Source organism: Agelaius tricolor, unplaced genomic scaffold (assembly GCF_023055355.1).
Source record: "Agelaius tricolor isolate 1412-34295 unplaced genomic scaffold, bAgeTri1.0.p SCAF_33, whole genome shotgun sequence".
NCBI lineage: Eukaryota > Metazoa > Chordata > Aves > Passeriformes > Icteridae > Agelaius > Agelaius tricolor.
In genome coordinates this window covers 5830612-5854748 of record NW_027269293.1, presented here as the reverse complement: position 1 = coordinate 5854748, position 24137 = coordinate 5830612, and the positions used below count along the sequence as shown (strand labels likewise).

General features: G+C 42.7%; 1 protein-coding gene across 7 annotated transcripts in view; it reads right to left on the bottom strand.

Annotated features, from left to right (window-relative positions):
• RANBP3 (RAN binding protein 3) overlaps positions 1–23737 on the bottom strand; it is a 63047-nt gene extending 39310 nt beyond the window's left edge. For 2 of the 7 annotated variants that reach the window (XM_071452036.1, XM_071452037.1), the window contains exons 1-3: positions 23610–23737; positions 8710–8765; positions 66–269 (exon numbers count right to left, since the gene is read on the bottom strand). In XM_071452036.1, coding sequence (XP_071308137.1) covers positions 66–269; positions 8710–8765; positions 23610–23631 — 282 coding nt within the window. In that variant the 5' untranslated portion in view covers positions 23632–23737. Of the gene's footprint in view, positions 1–65; positions 270–7703; positions 7770–8709; positions 8766–23609 lie in introns of those variants that run through there. The other 5 variants (XM_071452042.1, XM_071452043.1, XM_071452039.1 and 2 more) reach the window with 4 other exon arrangements.
• Between the last annotated feature and the right edge of the window lie 400 nt (positions 23738–24137).

The window sequence follows — 24137 nt, the reverse complement described above, 5'->3', positions numbered from 1 at the left end:
TAACGGAAGGGACTTTTTCCTCTAATCCCCTCAGCAGCAGAAGTACTTGGTAGATTGACACTTACCCCTGCCAGTTCTTGTTGAATAGGAGCAAGCTGGGCTTCAGAAGCAGGACTCAGGGTAGCACTGACTGAGGCCACAGCAGGAGCAGGGTGCTCAGAGTCGCACTCACCAGCTGGTTCTGTGTGACCCAGACCATGGTAGGGGGGCTCAACCTCTCCCTGGGGGTCCTCGCCTGAATCCGACAAAGCTTTTTGCTCTGCAGGGGACTGTGAGCAGAAAAGACAACGTCCCTTCAATGCAAGGCTGCAACATGAGATTGGTCGTCCTAGCGAGAGGATCCATTTGTTTAATTTTCACTGTTTTCACAGTAGGGCAGAAGGAGCTGCTTGTTCCTGAGACACCAATTAACATACATAGAAACTCTGTAACAGAATGTGCTGACAGAATTAGTTCCCATCCTTGAGAAAAGCCTTAGTTGGAGCAAATGCACTCTTTTGAAAGCTACCAAAATCATCTATGTCCCCAGCAAAGAGGATTTTGCCAGCACCAGGCTTGTTGGGGTTTAACCCCCCACCTCTCTCAAGGACTAAAGGACAGTTGATAGCTTTCACCTTCAGAGTCAGATATAAAAATTAGACAATTACTCTAAATAAGTGTCCTCCACTGCCTCTTCAGCCCACTTTTGAGGGAGGTGAGGTTGGTTATAAAATTCTCACAGAAATTAATTATTTTAACATTCACACAAGACACAGGATCCTTTCACATTTACATGACGGCGAATTATCTGAAAAGCAACCAATGGTTTTTTCATAAATTAGCAAGTTTCAATCTATTTCAAGGAGGGAGGTGACTGGATAACTAGTGCACCCTAATGGGATTTGGTATTTGCTGAACTTCTGCCACAGACTTTTCATTCCTTCACATCATTTAATGTTGCACATCCCTGCCTGTGCAACAAAAGTTAGCATTATCATATTCTGTACACATTTGAAGAACAAACAAATCATAAAAAGGCTTTGAGCACAAACAACTGTACGGTGATTAAGGACTGAATTATAGTCCATGGATAACATGCAGGCCAAGGATGTGCACTTGCAATCTGTGGCCTGTGCTTCCCAGCATCTTATGGTGAAGTATCTGAAGAATTATGCAGTAAGGAAAAGATGGCACTCAAAAGGACACAACCTTGGTTTGCTCACAGGAAACACTTGGTAGAATGAAGAAACTAAAAATGCTCATCATTGCCCAGGTCTGTGCAAGAAAGTAAGCAAAAGCCTGAAAAATAAACAGCAGCACTTAAGAGCCAAGTTCTTCAAGTAACACTTGCCCTGTCATGGTAACAAAAGCCAGTGATACATGAAATTTTATTATGCAAGAAATTACTATAATTAAGGCTCAAAATAGTAAAAATATATTTATGGGGATATTACTATGGATATCAGGTAAAAGTTCAGGGTGCTGGGTTTTTGTACTGTCAAAGTTAACTAACATTTTGATATTTAGTTGTTAATAACAGACCCAAACACTAACTTAAAACTCCACAGAATGAGAAGAGTTAAAGAAACATTTTTTTACCAAACATTTAATAAAATCTAGCAGTCTAGCCACCTATCCTTACCTTTTCATCTGGGGAGAACAGGAGGAATGGCTACCAGGAACTGGGCATAGCACTTAAAATATTTGTAAAAAACGAGCCTTACCAGAAATTTAGACTGACTTCTAGGTACAGTTTAGAAAATTGCTCGCAAGGAAGAAGAGGCAAGAACATGCAATGCACACTTGTGCTAAGCACTTAAAATTGGAAATGACAAAATATTTTGCAAGTAATTGATATTGCCACAGTTTAGAATATCCTAAAGTAGGCTAAGTAAACATCCAACAGATTTTAATAACTCCTGTAATACTTGAAGTACTTGCTGTCAAGCATTTTTAAAAGTGGAAATAAGTATAAATCTGACTTCTATCCTAAGCAAGACTGGAATATCTACTTCAAGACCCACAAAACAAAGAAAAATAACTATTGCAAATCACCACTTCTATGAAGAAAAATCTGAATCCAATATAAGAATTTCATGGCCAATATATAAATATATTTTTTAAAATTAAATTATATTAGGAAAAGTATATTAATCAAAAACTACTGTAAGTTTCAGAATTCTGTGAATAGTAAATGGTTTAAGTCAGGGAAGACAAGACCAACAAAGGACTAAAGGATTTATCTATCAAACCAGAACTGCTCCAGGCAGATATTTGTACAGCCTGTTTTTTGCTCTCAAAAAAGCATATCCAAAGGAAACTGTGAACTCTTAAAATTAATTTTAATCCTTGGTCATGCATACTATTGAAAGTGTTTCCTATTCTCTTAGCTTCATTAATTCTGATCTAAGCTCTTTCTGGAAGTTCTTTGGAGCTGGTGAACAGCTCACTCTCTTCATTTTTGCTGGAGTATTTTGCCTGAGAAATGTATCACTCCTTGAGCCTCCTCTCTCTAGAGAAAGCATTCCTTATAAAATACAGTTCTAGTGAGAACTTGACAGAAACCTGTTCCTGCCTCTCAAATACTATGGCAAAGATCAAGGGAGAGTTGAATAATATTAGGAAGCCACCTACACAAATTCACCTTGCTCAACCAGATCAAACAACTTCTATTTTTTTAAAACTAAAAATAACACACCCAGACTAAATACATCTATTTGGAGATTTGGCTTCCTCTGTATTGCAGAAAATAAGGAGAGACATGAAGGAATAATTAAAAGCTAAGACTCACATGATACCATAGTCACCAAATATAGGCAAGGAAATCATATTATTTTTCAATAAAGACTGGAACAGGCGCTCTTGGACCAGCTTTTCCTCCCAGTTCTGAGTTGAGTTATTTGCAACCCTTTCCTCATTTTCGTCACTCTAGCACCTCTATCCAATGGCCTAAAAAGACTACTCTCAGTATATCTTTTCACATTTTTTACCTGCTTAGAGCCAAGGACAATTCTTGCCTATATGCCTAACAGCCTTTATCAACCTCTCTATATTCCTCCAAGCTTTTTCTACGCAACTGTCTCTCCCAATACCTTCTCATGACTGCTCTTTTAAGTACAGCAACATATTCAAAATTATGACCTCTTAAGCGCAAATTTTAACTCCTTAAGTATACTATGGACTTATAATACAGTTCCACTGGGTATCCATGCTAACAGTGATGAAACAGACTGGGAAAGGGAATGCTCTGCCTCTCTGTACACAAATTACTTCACAGTTCTCTCTCTGTCACTATCCTAAACCTGTAAGTCATGGCCACAGCACGAAGAATCTTTTCTAGTCATTTGCCTCCCCAAACCACCAAAACCCAAGCATTTCCAAATAACACTGCATCAAAGCAGGACTTCCACTAACCCCTACTTTACATATCTTAAAAAAAAAAAAAAAAACCTCATGATTTTGCTCTCCAGGCTACCTGGAAATGCCATCTTCCAATCACATCCATCAATTTTACAACTCTATACCTAGTTTTAAAACTCCATAGTTAAGACCATGATGACAGCTTGAACAATTTAACAACATAAGCCCTTACTGACTCCAGAAGCTTTGCATTTAGGACCCCCTGTTACCTGTTGAAATCTTTGTACCACTTTGGTATGGAACATGACCCAAGTATCACATAACTTACCTTCTTTCAGAGTCAATCTTAAAAGGCCATCATTATCAACTCACATATGGAAAGCAGTATACTGATCAAAACTAGTTATACAACAAACCATTTCTATATTCTACCAATACCCCAACACAGGCTGGTGGAGGGAGGAGGACAAGGTGCAAGCTACGTCATAAACAATGGTGTTTTCAAGTGCAAAAATTTTTTTAAATCTGAGTGGAGAATCTACCTTTTCCTATACTTGTGACTAGGGAGGTCATAATGATCCTATGTGATGACAACGAGTAACGACCAGTTTACCAACAGTTCATACTAGCAGAACAAATGACACTCTTTAAAAACATTTTTGGACAAAGTATTTCTTTACGCTATTACTGATTTTATTTGTTTGAGCTAATATACTTGCTTGAAAATGTGTCAATCCAAAAATGACAGAATACTTTCACCTCAGAAATGCATGTTAAAAGCTAACATCAGAAAATCACTTAAAGTAATCTATGGCCAGAAAAACCATTGTCATGAAATGGTTTTATGGCAGAAGCCAAAATCAGTTTCAGATCAGAAACACCAAAGTGTCTAATATTAAACACAGATATAAGTTGTATCCATCAATTTAAATATTTAATTCAAAAAGTGCTATGAAAAACACAGCTTAGCTCATAAAGAAGTTATTTGGAGTAACAGAAATACTCCATGCCTAACATAGTGAGGTTCAGACTTTGTAATGCTTTCAGATCTCAGTAGTTTGAGCCTTAAGCTGATGCAATTTTCCAACTCGTGTCAGCCTTAGGAACTCTGCTTGTCAGAAACACGGATAGCAGTGCAACTATTCAGATATTTGCAAGAGTATATTTCACACTTTGTAAAAATAGTTCTCAAATAGTTAAGGAGATATAAAAATCATTAAAATGCAGACTCACTCATATTTAGTAACTACAAACTTGACATCCACCATTAATTGACATCTAAATTGAAAACCAGGACAGACTAATCCTATCTTTTCACAGTATTCACAGAATTATGAGGTTGGAAGAGACTCTTCAAGATCATCAAGTCCAACCCAGCCCCAACACCTCAACTAAACCATTGAACTGAGTGCCACATCCAGTCTTTTTATAAACACATCCAGGGATGGCCACTCCACCACCTCCCGGGCAGACCATTCCAGAACTTTATCACTCTTTCTGTAAAGAGCTTTTTCCTAATATCCAACCTAAAATTCCCTTGATGCAGCTTCAGACTGTGTCCTCTGGTTCCATCCTGGTGAAAGAGACCAACCCCCACCTGACTATAACCACCTTTCAGGAAGTTGTAGAGAGTGATAAGGTCACCTCTGAGTCTCCTTTTCTCCAGGCTAAACAACCCCAGCTCCCTCAGTTGTTCCTCACAGGACTTGTGTTCCAAGCCCCTCACCAGCCTTGCTGCCCTTCTCTGGACGTGCTCAAGTGTCTTTAACTGCAAAACAGAATTCAAATCTCCTTATGTAAAGTAACATGAAGGGGCAGCATTATGAACACTATGCATTTTTTGTCCCCTCTAAATAAACATGTCAAACTGCAAGGTCTGATGTTTTATTCAAGTGTATACATCCCTAGCTGGAAGATGCAGTTAAAAAATTAGTTTCCAGACTGGTATGAATTTTGTCCTAGAACATCCTGAATATTTTCCAATTTCTAGTGGAGAAAAAGATCATAAAACCATAGAATTGTTCAGGTTGGAAAACTTCTCCAAGATCAGAGTGGAGCCATTCCCTCATCACTACCAAGTCTACCAGTAGCCCACATCCCCAAGTGCCACATCCACAGAGCTTTTAATTCCCTGTAGGGATGGGGACTCCACCACTGTCCTGGCTAGCTGTGACAGGGTTGGACAGCCCTTTCAGTGAAGAAATTCCCAATATCCAACCTAAAACACCCCAGTGCAACTTGAGGTCATTTCCTCTCATCCTGTCCCATGTTCCCTGCTAGCAGAGCCTGACCCCCACCTGGCTCCATCCTCCTGTCCAGGAGTTGGAGAGAGTGAGAAGGTCTCCTCTGAGCCTCCCTTTCTCCTGGCTGAGCCCCTGCAGCTGCTCCTATCAGCCTTGTGCTCCAGACCTTTCCCCAGCTCTGTTCCCTTCTCTGAACATGCTCCAGCCCTTCAGTGATTTTCTTGTCATGAGGGGCCTAAAACTGAACCCAGGATTTGAAATGCCTCAGCAGTGCCCAGTCCTGCTGGCCACACTGTGGCTGGTACAGGCCAGGTGCCACTGGCCCTCTTGGCCACCTGGGCACACGGGCTCACGTTCAGCCACTGTTGACCTGGACCACCAGGTCCTTCTCTACCAAGCAGCTTTCCAGCCACTCTGCTCCAAGCCTTCAATGTTCCATGGTGTTGGTATGACCCAAATGTCAGACACCTACCAAGCACAAACATATGTCAGGATTTCTAGAAAAAGAACATTGTGTAACTTAATAGTTGACATTACTGTTAGTTCCAGAAAAATCAGTAAGAGCACTGAATTATATCAACCCAGCTGTACTACTGAGAGGATCTGTAGATGCTGCAATTAAATAATTCTGCTTAGGACATCCAGGTTCACGTGGAAAAATAGTAGACAAACATATATAACCATCACAGACAGTTAACCGAATACACAATGCAGTGCTTTTTCTTCCCTCAGCTTATTGTCAGACTGCTGTGTCAGCACTAAAAAGCCTCCACTAACACTTTTGCTCACAGAAAAAAGTGACTTGACTAGACAGACATTTTGCTAAATTAAAATTATAGTTTACATTGAGAAATTACATATTCAAGTAGTGTGTTGTTTGACAACTATTTTGAAGTTACTTTTGCATTTTCTTCAAAACATTGTTCAAGGAAAAACTCCTCTGTTTACAGGATTTCCCTGATAACTTTAAGGAGGATAGTCTTTAGTGGTAGGCAATGCACTTAACCAAGCACCTTTTACAGAAACAGTAACGGAGTTTACCCTTCTTGGGAACACCTAGCTATTAAGTCTTTCTGAAAACACAGTGATAGATCTCAACCAGTATGTAACCTGATGCACTTTTCCTTAATTAAGTTGATTAAATGCTAGGTTCTGATATATACAGCATAGTATATATGCTGTTACTTTGGGCTCACACTATACTACTACTATATCTATACTACAAAAAACAACTACTGGCACAAGAAATAAGCTCTTAATCCAATCAAACTGCAAGAAGCACAGCACTGATACTTCTACAAGTCCTTCTCTGCAGTGTCAACTAAACCCCAATAAAAGCTACTAAAATTATTAACCACTCCCCCTTCCCCTTTAAAAATCCTACATCTCCACACAACACACAGTTTAGCATAAGCATTTATGTCTGTTACTACTCTGAAAATTGGCAATTTACAGGTGCTGCCACTAGACTCTCTGATCTGTTTCAAGGAACAGGCCCTATTCCCCACCCAAGCCAGACTTACTCCATGCCCAAAGCAACAGTGGCTAGCCCCAATGACAGCACCACCACCACCTGGCATTTAAATAAATGTATAACTTATCTCTAACTCCTGTGCCTGCAAGATGCTGAGAAACCCACAGACTCTCTACCAAACAAAGCCAGACTTTCTGTCTGTGCTGAGGCAGAGGTGGTCCTGAATACAGCTACCTGTTCAGCATACCTGTTCAGCATCACCTCAGCATCCTCAGAGGTAGCTGGGCAGATTAAAATCACAGATGTCTCTCCCTGGATCATCTCTGCTAGCCCCAAAACACATTATCCCTTTAATTAATATATTTTTACAAATATTTTATTGACACCCATCAGAGCACAACAGAACTGTCTCACAGCCCAGTGCAGGAGTTTGCACAGCTTAATGATGAAGGCATGCAGTGTGAAGGCTGCTGAAGGGGTGCAGAAGCAAAGGTGCATCATGAAGGAACTTGAAAGTACCAGAACTGCTATCTTGGCATATAAAGACCAGGCCAGGTAAAAAAGGACACAGGACCATGTCACTCTGCCTGGATTGCACACTGCTATGATCACCACCATGGTAAAGGACACCTGCAGAGAACACTCACCATGATGCAACTCATAAGGGACTTCAGAACAGTCTAAGGCAACAGTGGGTGACTGGGAGCTGTTTCCTAAAAGGAAACATGATCAAAATTGATAGTGCAAACACTACCACTCCTTCATTCCACAGTATATGTAAACAGTCACTGTAAAAAATGTGATTAAAAGAATGTCTTGAAAGTACTTACTCTCTAGCAGATTTAATTTGATTAGCTAATATTAGGAGGACAGCAGACTTAAATCCTTTCCAAGCTGAGAAACTATTTCAAGCTTCTGCTGAGGAATATGCCTATTGAATCTGTGAGAAAGCTTGAGTCTGGTACTTGTTCTAAACTAAAGAAAAGCTATCAACTGAAAAATGATTTAGTACTTCAATTCAAACATTTCTGACTCCACAAACAACAAACCAATCCCATGATCCGACAGAAAGTGTATCACATACTTCTCTTGGTTCCCATCATCTTCAACAGAAACATGGATAACCTTGATTTTTTTCCCACATAAATCTTACTTGCTTTTACTATTAACCAGACAGAATTAAATTCCATATTGAGATGTGGGAACAGAATTACCATTTCCCAAGGTAACTAGACACTTCACAGCATACAAACCAAAGTTATGAGAGACATTTAAGTACCCTGAGGTGAAAAGCAATAATCTGGACCAGTTTTCTTTGCTTTATCTTAACCCTATTATCAGAAAAACAAATTCTGTAGCTTTGTCATGCTGAGTGCATCAGCACTCCTCTGACTCATGTTCAAGATACACCTTCACCATACTTTTTCTTACACATTGGTCCATCTTCTGTCTGAAGAGCTACCCGTAATTGTGAAACCACCATACATCTTCCCACTTTTAGCCCTTCAGTACCTGCTTGCCCTATGCCCATTAATGATGTTAATGCTCTATTAGCCACCTTCAGCTTCACAACAATACAAAGGGCTGATCACCACGGAAGGAAGGAGTCAGGGCTAAGAACAAAACCAAAAAAAGGTACCAATATCTCCTTACCTTCTGTGCTTTATCCTTTTGAAATACAAAGACAGGTGGGGCAATGGCAGGTTTTTCTGTAAAAAAAGAAATCATTGGAGTTTTTTCCAAGCACATTCATATTGACTATTATGAAAATGTTATGTTCTATGATGCTTTTAGCAACAATGAATCCCTAAGCCGTTACACATATTGTTTCTACCAGTTCCTGGTAACAGATGTTTATAAGGACTTGATCTTCAAAAGTAAAAAGGGGGAGTGTGTGTGATAAAGCAGAGGTGAGAATTCCTGAGCATTCAACAAAAGGATGCATCTTATCTGTGAGTTATATTTTAAGAGAAGCTGCACACACACTAGGCAGTCAGCAGCCCTCCTGTATGTTTGTATATAAAGATGAGTACAATATTTCAGCCTGTCTTTCAGCCTGGAAATGGAATTTACAGAGAGCTAGATTTGCAAAGAAATTAAATAAATAAGTTCCACCTTTGCAATTATCCAGTCTTATAAACAAGTCTAGACACCTAAGAAAACTAAAAATTTTAAAACTTTCAGAGCTTGAAAGGCTAGCATAAAAGAAAAAGGCAATATAAAGCTATAACGAGCTACCTCGCACCAAAAAAAAGAACAGTATCACAAAATCTTGCTTAAAGTACTTGGATCACCATATAAGGAAAAAAGGATTAAACTGTCAATTTGGGAACTACTATATTAGATCAGTTTGGCTGAAAAAGTGAAACTTTAGTTGACGTACACAAAATTATGAAAATTATTACCAGAACTGTGCATTTAATTGAGAGAGCAGAAGAGCCTCTATTTTTTGGATGGATCTTTCTCTATTTTAGATGGATCACTGCAAGACTGATCTAGCAAGACTGGCATAATTTGTTCTACAAAAGGTAAAACTAATCAAGAAACTAAGCTACTTATGACATCATTTTGCCTGATATCTTTTTCCCTTTATTTTTTAAGTTCATCTATCCAGCAAATACTGCTGAATCTTAAAAATGTTTATTAATAAGAGCAATGTGCAGACAATCCATTTCAGAAGTGAAAACAATATAAACCCTTATATGTAATACCTGTCCCAAAACTCAGAGTGTGTTGAAACAAGACAGGGATCCATTTTCATTTCCTGCCTCTCAGTATAAACTGCCTGGGGGGGGGGGCTTCACTGAGACAATAGCCAAGCCTTTAAACCCTGACTTCGAAGTGACAGTTATTTCTTAATACCATGTGGTATACTTGTCTTAGGATGGAAATGTGGGTGTGTATTCTATTCCTATCTGTTAGAAGTGGTGCAGTTATCTTTTGTTAATTGGGGAGTTTTCTTTATCTTTTCCACAACTAATCCTCCCTCGGGGAGATATCTTCTGTTAATGGGCCATTGAGTCTCACTGCATGACTGATAAAAATTACATCATCCCATTGTGAGGTGTGCCACCCAGAGGGAGGAGCCAAGCATTCCTATCTGGATATAATCAGAAATTTGGAAGACCATAGTCAGCCTTTTCCACCAGATTCCCAGAGGAAGACCAGGCCCATCTACACCACCACTGGATCTTCAGAGGAAAACACTGGATCACAGCTCCAACAGAATCACACCTGTCACTGCAGGATGACTGCAGCCACCATTTAATGGGACTGCGACCAACACCCTGACGCACAGGGTTTCAGGTTGTATCCTGACTATGTCAGTGTTGTTTTGTATTACTGCATTGTTCCTTTTCTTTTATTTTTTTAAATTTTCTTTCCTAAAAAAAGAACTGTTATTCCTGCTCCCATATCTTTGTCTGAGAGTTCCTTAATTTCAAAATTATAACAATGTGGAGGGAGGGGGTTTACAGTTTCCATTTCAGGGGAGGCTCCTGCCTTCCTTAGCAGACACCTGTCTTTTCAGACCAAGACAATACTTCAGTGCTCATTAGTGCTACTGCTACAGCAGCATGCCCTCTGCCAAACCAATGAGTAGGGACATCTACCAGACTGTGGGACTTGATCGTCATGCACACCTTACAAGAGACTCCTACACCAAATTCCACAAATACCAAGGAGAACTGAACAAAATCTACTTGTCTCTCTAGCGCATAACAAAGGACTCAAGTAATGAGAGAGAGCAAAGATAAACAGATTCAACAACAATGCAGAGTGCAGAGAAAAGCACTCTGGGACAGCTGGCAAAAGATGGAATGAGCAGCCAGAGAAATTGATGCAAAGTAACACAAAATACAAAATGGAGTCCAGTGATTGAAAACTAAGCACTCAGGAAAAAAGAAGACAGATGTCAGAAACAGCAGAAGGCTCACAGGAAAAAAATAACTTGATGAAAGAACAAAGAACAAAAGCGAGTGAAAAACCTCCAACTGTCCGAGATTGTGTCCAGCTATGACAAATGAGAATGGCAAAAGGATCTAATAAAGCAAACCTTGGCCAGGCCTGTCAGTCAACCTGACAAAGGGAACACTGGTGCAACATCTGATAGTCTTTGTCCACTGAAGGAACACAGTCATCCAGTATTCAAGGTCCAAGAATCTCACTACTGCTCTTGCTGACTGCGAGACCAATTGACAGGGTCAGGAGCGATGATGAGACAACAGGCACTCGCAGCTAACAACTGTACCAGTGCATACTCAGGAACAGACACAGGGAACACCTGTCCATTTGTGTCCTTTCTGAAGTCTGCAACAATACCACAGTGCTGAAAACACCTTCCTAATTCTAGCCTAAGGCAAGAAGGGATCACTAGATTGCCTCATCTGACCACCTTCATTAAATACAGTCTATTTTGTTAAGCCTTATTTAAATTTTGGGTAAACATTTTCATTGAAGGCATCAAAAGCAAAGAAATACTGCCCTCAATCATCCACTTCTGCATCAATTTTTTTCTGTTAAAAAATTCTAGTATCAAATTTCCCATTCAAATGCCCAGCTCCAGCTCTCTAGCATTTAATGTTTTTCGTACAAAAGCACTTACACATACCATGTTTCCATCAACTGAAGAACCCCCATACCAGGTTTTATTTTTGCAGATCGGAAATGCAGATGTTAGGTAGTTCTTTGGTTTATCCAGTCAAGCACTGATTCAAAACAAGAATTCCACTGTTATTTGTACTAGCCAACATTTGGGCCAGACGGTCATGTTCTCAAGATTTTGTTATACCAGGGTGTCTGAAGGATGACCTATGATAAAATAGATCTGCCAGGTCCACTAAACTGTCAGCAACTTAAAAAGAAAATGAAGGAAAGGAAGGAAATATATATGAAGGAAAAACCCTCTACCTTTAAACTTCAGGTAGAATGCATGTAAGAGAACATGAGATCTCTTTCACCAAGAGATGAGCAGCCAGAACACACAGTTCTTAAAAACTGAGGATTAGACTTGGGGTTTTTTTCTTCAGAAAAGCAGACAGAAACATGGCAAAACAAAGATCTGGAGAAACGTCAATTTTCTAACCAAGCCAGTCTTGATAAAGGTATTCAGATGAAGTCCAAGCATGTAAGAAGGAAAGCAAAACTTCAGTAATTAGCATCAGAGATAGTACCTCTCCAATCTCAAGATCTGGAACCATGAATGGTTTTAGGCTGTCAAATCAAATTGAATCCACAACTGAAAACCAACTGAATCCACAGAACTCCTTCCTGCAGTTTATTCACTCTGCAGATATTTCAACCTGCATGAATAACTACAAAAACCTCAAGAGCTGGATTTCACAGGCTAAGTTTCTTTTAACATATGTTACCATGCAGTCATTAACTATTGATAAATGCCCTATGTGCTGTGAGAAAAACATGTACTATTAAATCTGCTGAGCTTCCTTCACAAGCTGTGGAAATCAAAATGCAGAAACAGAAAATACTCCATAGTTCATGCAGAGATATCATCTTCAAGTCATATATACTATTTACTATGAGATTTTTAACCTAGATACATGATCACTAGTAGCTGTAGCAAACTCTCCCTTGTCAACCATATTTCCCACAGCTAAACAAAACATTCACTCACATGATGCACCTCTAGCAGCCACAAAGTGTCAGACCTTTATTGCAGCATGAAATGACTCATTGAAAAAAAAATCCAAGGGGTCCAGGGCAACAAGAAAAGCTTCTGTAGGTACATGGGTGATAAGAGAAAGGCTGGGGAAAATGTGGGCCCTCTCCAGCAAGAAACAGGAGACCTGGTTTCCATGGATATGGAGAGCTGAGGTACTCAATGATGTTTCTGACTCTGTCTTCACCAACAAGCGCTCCAAACCAAGTTATAAAAGGGGAAAGCAGCAGGGACTGGCAGAATGAAGGGACCACGTGCTATAGGAAAACAGGCTTCAGACCATCTAAGGAAGGTGAAGGTGCACAAGTCCATGGGAACTGATGAAATGCATCCATGAGTCCTAAGGGAACTGTCGGAGGAAGTGGCTAAGCCACTCTCCATTCATTGAGAAGTTGTGGCCATCTGAGGAAGTTCCCAGTGACTGGAAAAGGGGAAACATAACCCCCATTTACAAAAAGGAAGAAAAGGCAGGCTTGGGGCACTACAGGCTGGCAAGCCTAACTTGTGCACCTGGCCAAGATCATGGAGCAGACTCTCCATGACCCTCCACCTGGGAACTCTGCTAAGACACATGGAAAATAAGGCAGTGATTGTAGAGAGTCAACATGGCTTCACGTAAAGCAAACCACACCAGACAAATTTGGTTCTATGATTGTCTTGCAGTGTTGGTGGACAAGGGAAGAACAACTGACAGTCTGCCTAGACTTGTGCAAAACGTTTGACACTGTCCTGAAGGAGATCCCTTGTCTCTAAATTGGACAGGTGGACCTCTCCTTGGAAAAGGAATTTGCTGGTGGCTGCACTCAGGGTTGCAGTCCAACAGCTCGATGTCCAAGTGGAAACCAAGTCTGGGACCAGCACTGCTTAATATCTATTTTGGTGACATGAACAGTCAGAGATTGAGGGCACCCAGGAAGTCTGCCAATGACACCAAGTTGTGTGGTGCAGCTCGTATGCTGGAGGGAAGAAGGAATGCCATCTGGACAGGCTGGAGAGGTGGAACTTATGAACTTCTACAAGGCCAAGTGCAACTCCTGCACGTGTCAGGGCAATCCCAAGAACAAACACAGGCTGAGGGGAGAAAGGATTGAGAAAAGGCCTGGGGAGAAGGACTTGTGGGTGCAGGTGGATAAGAAGCTCAACATGCCCCAGCCACAGGCATTGGCACACAGAAACCCACCCTGTGCTGGGCTCATTGCCCAGCATGGGCAGGAGGGGATTCTGCCCTCTACCCCACTCAGGTGAGATCCCACCTGCAGAGCTGCTTCCAGCCCTGGGGAACAACAACAGGAGGATGTGGAGCTGCTGAAGCAAGTCCAGAGGAGGCCACAAAGATGCTCCAAGGGCTGGAGCCCCTCTGCTCTGGGGACAGGCAGGGAGAGCTGGGGGTGTTTAGCCTGTTCTAGAGAGACCTTCGAGCCTGGTCCAGTACCTAAAGCGGCTCCACAGTAGAGGGACTTTGGATAAGGAGGAATGGCTTCAAACTGACAGAAGGTAAATTTAGATGAGATATAAGGAAAAAATTTTTCCCTGCAATGGTGGTGAGGCCCTGGCACAGGTTGCTTCATGGACCTGTGGATGGCATCCCTGGCAACATTCAAGGCCAGACTGGATGAGGTCTGGAGCAATCTGGTGTAGTGAAAGGTGTCCCTGAACAATAGGGATGGGGGGGAAGGGGTAGATGGCTTCAAAGGTCTCTTCCAACCCAAACTATGGATTCTTATGAAAATAGAAATAAACACCTGCAGGAGTGTGTATCTCTAGAGTTCTCAGGCTCACAGAGTATATCTCATGGCACAGCAGTGACAAGGGCCAAAAAAGCAGTCACTTTCTTCACTGCTGAGCCTATTTTGCCTCTACCATAAGGATACAGCATAAATAAGGTTGGAGGTCTCTAGTCCAATCTCCTGCTTCAATTAGGTCAATTATGATGTCAGGCCAGGTTAATCAGGTTATTCAGTCTGGTCTTAACATCCAAGGACAGAGGCTGAGCAGCCTCCCAGTGTAATCTCTTCTCTACTGCTTGACTGTACCTATGGTGAAAAAAACCTACCACCACCACAAAAACCCAACCTTTCCCCTATTTCCAGTCTGAACATCTTATTCCACCTCTCACCTTTTGTCTTTGTCCTTTCAACATACACCACTCTGATGAGCCTGGGTCTGTCTCTTTAACAACTTCCTCACAGACCCGGATAAGCTCCAGATATGCCTCTCTGAAGACTTCTTTCCTCTAGGCTGAACACACTCAGTCTCCTCACAAGATATGCAACTCAGATCACCAAATGTCTTGACAATTCAGGTATATCTTTAAATTTTAGAAGGAACTATGGCATGAAAACAACTTTCCAGACCTCACCAGATCTGCTGTAGCCATGTTATTAAGAAAGAATTTATTTTTAAAGCTAAGAATTACAATGTTTCAAACGCTTTTTCTTTTTAAATTTACTCCAAATTACATTTAGAAATGGAATAGTGCCTGATGACATGGAAAACTACATGAGGCAGGGGAAAAAAAATCTACAGAGCAAATTCTTGGCAAGCAAGCCCTTGCTTCAATTTCAAGAAGCACTCTTAGACACCAGAAGCATACAAGTTGGGAACAGCTACTCCAACTGTAACTCTTTGTAATACATCACCTGAGAGAAAAAGTGTACCTGTGAATCACGAACAAGCATTAAAAAGAACAGCAATTAGACTGTTACCTGACTTAAAATACTCATAGTGGTAATTTGTCACTTGTGAAACACTTATCTAAAAGTCAAGAAAATAAAAGTTCAAAGTTAGGTTTAATTATGCTTATTGGAACATTGCAGGCCACAAAAAAATATTCCTGGGATTTTTTTTCACCATTTACATTACAAAGAGCAGAATAATCATGCTAAATGTAACATATGAAGAGATATAGATGACTCGCAGCGTTAAAAAACTTCAAAAGGTGGTGATAACACAAGATTCTCTTCCAATAGCCAACAACAGACTCAAAGCAAAGAGCAAGATGCCACTAAGAGTTTATCTGCAGAAAGACCTCCACAAGCAAAATCCAGCCATACCTCATGACAGAAACAAGAAACACAACTGGATAATTTGTGGCCAATCTTCACAAGAGATGTCATGATGAATAGAACTGACACGGTGAAAAGAGATACTTTTGCAAATGTTACATGTCAGAAAAGAAAAAAAGTAGCTTATTTTCAAATCAGAGGGAAAAGCCATAAGGGAGGGCAACTATTTGGAAATGTAGATAAAATATATATAAAGAATTCAAAAAACTGTTCACAAGAAGTATTAAAGCATTTAGATAGCCCTGTCTTGTCAATTAAATAGCTCTTTATGGTGTCTGGAGGTGAATTATTGTCACTCAGCCTAACTTAGCACCCACTAATCCATCTGAAGTCATCATAGGGAAAAAAAATCTTGTTTCTAGAGTCTGCAGACAGTCAGTGGTGAATGACACATTTTCTCTCAAAGTAACAGCAGATCTTCCTCTGTCCAAAAGCTACCATGAGACAAAGTAGCATAAACAATCAGGGCAACCCCCAACCCCTCGCCCCCACCACCAAAACAGCACAGAAGCAATGTCAGCATCCTACAAGTCTGGTAAAGAAATTATACTGATTAGTCTAAAAGGAACTACTTCAGTTTGCTCACCTTCAGTGTTTTCATAAAATCATAAAATATGCTGAGTTGCAAGGGACCCATTAGGAACACTGAGTCCAACTCCTGGCCCTGCACAGGTGTCCTGAGGTGACTGAACACTGGAAAAAGGGTGAGGCTCCAGAACTGCTGCAGTACATCAATGACATCATTGTGTGAGTGAACACAGCAGCAGAAATGCTTGAGAAAGGAGAGAAAATCATCCAGATCCTCCTGAAAGCTGGTTTTACCATCAAGAAGAGCAAAGTCAAGGGACCTGCTCAAGAGATCCAGTTCCTGGGGGTAAAGCGGCAAGATGGACGGTGTCAGATTCCCACTGAGATTATCAACAAGATCACTGCGATGTCTCCAACAAGCAGCAAGAAGGAAACATAAGCTTTCCCAGGCGCCATAGGTTTTTGGAGAATGCACATTCCTGAGTACAGCCACATTGTGACCCTCTCTACCTGGTCAACCACAAGAAAAACAGATTCCAGTGGGGCCCTGAGCAGCAACAAGCCTTTGCCCAGATTAAACATGCCGTGGCCCTTGGCCCAGTCAGGACAGGACCAGAGGTGAAGAACATGCTCTACTCTGCAGCCAGGGGCCATGGTCTGTCCTGGAGCCTTTGGCAGAAGATGCCTGGTGAGACTCAAGGTCAACCACTAGGATTTTGGAGTGGAAGCTACAGAGGGTCTGAAGCCAACAGAGAAAAATTTTAGCAGCCTATGAAGGAGTCCAAGCTGCCTCAGAGATGACTGGCACTGAAGCACAACTCCTCCTGGCATCCTGACTACTGGTGTTGGGTTGGATGTTCACAGCAAAGGTTCCCTCGACCCACCATGCCACACAGAGCAAGTGAATTGCTCTCATCACACAGCACACCCATATGGAAAACTGAATAGCCCTGTGATTTTGGAGATAATTACAAATTGGCCTGAAGGTGAAAACTTTGGTGTCACTGACAAAGAACAAGAGCAAGTTTCACGTGCTGAAGAAGCTCCACCATACAACCAATTGCCAGCAGAAGGAACACGTTACATTCTTTTTACTGACGGTTCTTGTTGCATCGTAGGGAATAAAACAAAAGGGGAAAGCAGCGGATGGAGCCCAACACAACAGGCTGCAGAAGCTACTGAAGGAGAAGCGGATCAAGTCAACTTGCTGAACTCAAAGCTGTTCAACTGGCCCTGGACGTTGCTGAAAGCTGAGAAGTGGCCAAAGCTCTACCTCTACACTGGATGGCAACCACTGCTCTGTGGGGTTGGCTGGAAAGGTGGAAAAAGGCTAATTGGCAGCATAAGCAAAAACCAATTTGGGTGGGTGAAAAGTGGAAAGACATCGTTACCAGGACAGAGAAACTAACTGTGAAAATCGGTCATATCCCATATCCCCAAGAGTCGAGCTAATGAGGAGCACCAAAACAATCAGCACATAGACTGGGCTGCAAAGATAGAGGTGTTAAAGACAGACTTAGATTGGCAGCACAAGGGGGAGTTGTTCCTAGCTCAATGGGCTCACGATGCTTCAAGTCATCAGGGCAGAGATGCCACCTATAAGTGGGCATGAGACCAAGGGGTGGATCTAACCCCTTGGTTAGTATTTCTCAGGTTATCCATGACTGCCAGATGTGTGCTGCCATCAAGCAGGCCAAGGGAGTGAAGCCCCTATGGTATGGTGGGCGGTGGTCCAAGTACAAGTATGGGGAGGCCTGGCAGATTGACTCCATCACACTGCCCCAAGGCAAGCGCTACGTGCTCACAATGGTAGAAGCCACCACAGGATGGTTGGAAACCCACCCTGTGTCTCATGCTACTGCTCGGAACACCATCCTGGGCCTTGAAAGGCAAGTCCTGTGGGGGCATGGTACCCCTGAGAGGAATGAGTCAGACAACGGGACTCATTTCAAGAACAGCCTTATCAACACCTGGGCTAGGGAATATGGTATCGAGTGGGTGTACCATATTCCCTACCATGCACCAGCTGCAGGCAAAGTGGAGAAGTACAATGGACTTTTAAAAACCACCTTGAAAGCATTGGGTGTGGGATATTTCAAAAACTGGGAGCAGCATCTAGCAAAAGCCACCTGGTGAGTTAACACCAGAGGCTTGATTAACCAAGCAGGCCCTGCCCAATCTGAATCTCTTCCCCTGCATACAGTACACAAAGTCCCAGTGGCACATGTCAGAGGTTTATTAGTTTGGATCAATTCTGCCTTGAGTACAGAGAAACCCATTGTGGGATTCTTTGCTCAGGGACCAGGTTACACGTGGTAGATGATGTAGAGAGATGGAACAACACAACACGTACCTCAGGGAGATCTGACTGTTGGGTGAGAACTAGGTGTAAATATCATTGTCTGCTGAATGTCACTGTCATTGTATATAGCTGTATACTGTGTATATAAATGTATGTGTTGAGTTAGAATATGTATTAGCTTTGGTAGTAAACTGACGATATAGGGATAAGGGGTGAAATGTCCTGAGGTGACTTTATGATGCTTGTATCCCTATTAGTCTGTTTAGCCCAGAAATAAATTCTGCACCATTAAGACTGGTTCCAAGAGCAAAGCAGGGGAGAGAAGAAACACAGAGTTTGTTATCAGAAATTGCACTTGCTCCACTACATCCTTCTCCTGGACTGTGTTGTCTGCAGCATGGACAGAGCTTTCCTTTGCTTTTAGTTAGTTTTTAGCTCGCTGAGGCAGACAAATTCACTGGACTGTGGTTTTTCTTTTTCCTGGAACTGTTTAAACCTGCTCTGGACTGAACACCCAGAAGAGCACTAGCAGCTCACACCTGTGGCCCACCAGGCCAGGCCTGGGCCGCAGCATTTCCATCACTGGAGGGATGATAGGAGACTGAGTGAGCCAGGCTACAGCCCACAAAGGGGACTTTCAGAGTTTGTCATCTCTTCAGAGCAGCAAGAGGTTTTATTGTTTAATATTGCTCGTTTTTTGTGCTGGTGAATGCTTTGCCTGTTAAATAAACAGGGTTTTTTCTACTTTCCTCCAAGGAAATATTTACATAAACCAGTTGGGGGAGGGGCCACTTGAATCTGCTTTCAAGAGGAACCCCTTTGGCCGTTTTCTCCCAAATTTGTCCTAAACTGGGACAACAGGGCACCCCAAAAAGGCCACCATATGACAGAGCATTGTCCAAACACTTCTTGAACTCAGGCTTGCTGCTGTGACCACTGCCCTGAGAAGCCTTATAAGCTCAACCTCCCTCTGGGTGGAAAACCTTTTCCTGGTATCCAAGCTAAACCTCCCCTGACTCAGCTCCATGCTGTTTTCTCAAGCTCTCTCATTGGTCATGAGAGTGTACAGGCTGGTACCTGCCTCTCATGAGGAGGCTGAAGACTGCATTGAGGTCTCCCCTCAGTCTCCTCCAGGCTGAACAAACCAAGTGCCCTCAGCAGCTCCTCATACACCTTCCCCTCTAGACCATTCCCCATCCTTGTGGCCCTTCTTTGGACACCCCTCTACTAGCTTAATGTTTTTTTATACTGTGGTGCCCAAAACTGCCCCCAGAACTCAAGGTGACGCTGCTCCAGTGCAGGGCAGAGAGACACAATCCCCTCCCTCACTCAGCTGGCCTGATGCCCCTACGGACACGGTTGGCCATCCAGGCTCCAGGGCACTGCTGACTCAGATCCAACTTGCCATCAGCCAGAACCCCCAGGCCCCTTCCTGCACCACCACTCTCTAGCCTCTAATTAATTAAAGGCAGTTACATACAGTAAATGTGTTATGATTGTGAACTGTATACTCAGCAATTTCATAAAGCCAAGTAAGTTGCAGACACCTCCTGAAAGGAAAATGTTAACACATCCATCAAATTTTAGCCCCGAGAAAAATTTGTATCACCTTTCAGCCATTGAGAAGATTAAGCAGTTCATTCCCCACACAAGGGGAGTCTGTTGTCTTAAAAATGCAGCTTCAGCAGTAGGTTATAGACAAGCAAATTACTTGTTGTGTATTAGCCACAAGTTAATGAGAAAAGCATTCCAGTTCCCATAAATATATAGGACCAACAGGAAGGTGGTAGTTCTATTTGGTATTCTAGCTGGATTGTCTTAAAACTGACACTTCACACATGTGGCAGTGAAGTACCAAAGACTCCAAAGAAAGTTTCTAAGAACATTCAGTAACTACTTAATACATTAGTACCAATAACAATTGTGCTTACCAGACTAAACTCCTGCTTTTCAATAATCACCCTCACAATGACAGTCCCCAAAACTTTTATTATCATGTCACTAAATCTTTGCAGCAAAGTCGATCAAACTTCACACAGCTAGAGAGAAGCTACTCTCTCCTCCTCTTCATTAGCTCCACATTTATCAACTCATCTCCCACCACGACAGGCAATGCCAAGACCAGGATCTGTTCCTAGGAAACTTCACAGTACAAACTTCTTCAGAAAGTGTCACTAGGACTAGGTCATCTTTTAGCCCCCTTCTGTGCAGTAGAGGACCCCCTTAAACCAACAACCTTCTCTTGTCAAAATACAGTTGGTCATCACTCCAATATAAAGAGGCAGGGGAGCAGTTTCACAAACTCACTAGAAACAAAGCAAAGACAAGTGGATGAAACGATTTGAGGAACAATAAGAATGACAAAAAATGAAGTAATTATTAGAGAGAATGCTTGTAGCTTTGAAGAAATTCCTCAGAAAGATCATTCATTAAAATAGTTCAAAGTATCAAAGGACATTGGTAGAATGGTTACTTGGAGGCAGTACTGACAGCTCAGCAGTGATTTAAGACATTCAATAGTTTAAGAGAGATATCAGAACCTAGAAGGTAAAGGTACCTAATATACTGTTGGAATCAGAAACATCAATCAATGAATTTAAAGATGGGTGTCATGGCAAAAGTTACAGGTTAAAAGAGCTTTATATTAGTAAGATGAGAGGACACAAGCCACACAAATCTCAGCACTTTTCAAGGCCAGAGAAAGGTTTGTTGTAGTAACCAAACAGGTAAAAATCTTGAGTTTCACCTGCATGAACAGACAGTAAAAGCTGTCTGTCCACTGGACTATTTAAACACACCAAACAAAAACAGCCTGCAAGAATGACTGAAACCTCATTCTAGGTACTTGTGTTGACTATGTGTCAAAGAAAAATTAGTTTCACACCTAAGAACAAAGTATGATTGAGCCAGCACTGTTGTACAGATCAATCAAGATTCAGGAACGTTAAGAACTTTGCTGTAATCACACTTTTTTGTGAACGTGAACACTGAGCTATCAAATGCTATAAACAGTGTAAGACCAATATGAAGCAGAAGGTCAAAGAATTATCGGTACCAAAATAGTTACTTCACATATTTAGATTAAAATACCTGAGCACAAGGAAGTAAAGCATTCACCTAAACAATGGAAAAATAAAACTAACTGATGTGTTGAAGAATGAGGATAAAACAGTCACCTGAGAAGATCCTTGCCATGACAGAGACTGCAAATAAGCCAAGTAGAAAGACTACAGAATTCTCCGAGTTTCAGCAGAAAGATGCGAATTCCGGGAAGTGCATGTATTTCCACTGTTATACCAAGTACATACACCTCAAAAATGACACTGAAAGGAACAAAACTAGCAACAGTCAATAATATTAGAATGAGGAGACAACCGTTCCAAAGCAAGCTTATCTTACTTCATCTAAGGAAAGATTGTATCACATTCTTATTGCAATAAGAAATAGAACAGCAACAGGCAACAACTCTGGAAAGACAGGCGAGTATAAACTAAAGAGGTTTACAGGTGAGGTAAGTCTCTGGAGGCAGGAAAGGAGCACAAGGATGAGATCATACTCCCCCTTGCCATCCTAGACAGTCTACAAGACCCTGCAGAAAAAGAGAAGTAGAGACAGAAACACACGACAAGTCATCATCAAAAGATGTAATAAATATTGGTAAACTGTTGAGCTTAATGCTCCCCAGCAGAAAGGGGTGGTAAAGTGAGGGGCTTGCATGACTTAAGATAGCTACTGCCAAGCTTCTGATTTTAAGAGAACAAAAGAACCCATTAAAATTTACTATAAGGTCATTATAACGGCAGTATACAAATTAAGTACTGATGTTAAGTTTCTCACAAAAGTCATTACAGATCTGGCTACTACTATTCTTGAGACCACTTATCATGCCTCCTCAGGTGCTGACAACTCACCTTGAGTCTGGAAGCCAACAGCCCAAGCCATACCACATCACAGGATTTGTTAACTTAAGTGTAATTTTATTTTTAGCTGTTTGTAGGCTTCATCTTCAAAGGCTGCACCTACAACATTTATTTGCTTCCTGTTGTTTAACGCTAATATCAGAACAATAATTGCCACTGAGTTCCAAAGTAAGAAACAGTCCTGAAAGAAGGGGCCTCACATAAACTTTCATTCACCTCCTGCTGGGCATTTCTTTTCCTCTTCCACTAGCTGAGAGGAATGATGAGACACAACAGAGACAGCTGGGCAAATTGGCTTTTGCCAAAACACTGAGAGACATATGTCATTCCCAAAGGCAAAATATAGATACCCACTGCCACTTAAAACACCACTGTACACACCTTGGGGCAGAATACCCAAATACTGCAGTATTGCAGCCCAGGTTCTTCTAAAGCTCTTCAGAAAAAATGGAAGCCACTTTACTAGCCCACCTCTTGATCCAAAAAATACAATGCATCTACTATGGTACCCTGCCTTGTTTTACATAGGCCTTCAATCAATCCTTGAACTAAACAAAGTATTAACATGAGTGTAAGCAAAGGAAAGATTTACAGTAATACGAAAGCAGTGGACAATAACTTCAAAAAGCAACTGGACAAGGCGGGGCACAAAGCGGCTTAGAGCCGGGGCCAAGACACAGCGCTCGCAACCGCGCTCCAGGGGCCGTGCCCAACGCCGGGCCCGCTGTCCGCGCCCAGGGAGCACCGGCCCCGGGCCACCGGCCTCGGGAATCGCCGCATCGCGAACCCGGAGCCACCAACCCGCGGAAGGCACCTAAGGACGAAGGCCCCAGCCTGGCTTCGTCCGCCCGCGCCTCGCGGACGGCGCGGTGGCCCGACCAAGGCGCTCCCTTTGTCCGGCCGCTAGCCCCACTAGGACCGGGACGGCCGCGGGGAGGTAGCGCTCCCGGACTGGCCCCTGAACGCGGATCGCAGGGCCAGGCCGAGCCGGGCTAGACTAGGTTCACGGCGGCGCAAAGCCGCTGTGGGCCAGAGTAGCAACGCCTGCAACTCCCGCCTACCTTCGTTCGCCAGGTCCGCCATTTTACTTCCTCAGCCGCGCCCACAATGCATCGCGCGGCCGGACGACACCGATCACCGCGGGCCCTGCGCGGTGCGCACGCCCCGATTTACGGCCGCTACGGGACGGCGGTGCGCGTGCGCAGAGCCGTTCCTAGCGGAGCCGGGGACTCTGCGCGGTGCCCTGTCGGTTCCCAGTCGGTTCTGTAGCTCCGGGCGGCCGGTCTGGGCAGCGTCCCCGTGGGCTGACTCGTTATGGGGCCCCCGTTGGCCCGATCGCTCCCTGCTATCCGCGCACCGTATGTACTGCGGCGGTCGGAGCGGGGCCAGTTGCTCGCGCGTTTCCGTCCCGTTCGCGGCCTTGCCGTATGCACCTCTTCCCGCGCCTGTGGAGCCTAGGCGGGCAGGCCATGAGCTGCTCCTGGTGCCACGTCCTGCGCTCAACAGCAGCTGGCACAGGGCGTAGGAATTGAGCAATTAATGATTCTCATCTTACCCCTAGTGATTGCTTCAGGGTTCATTTAACAACA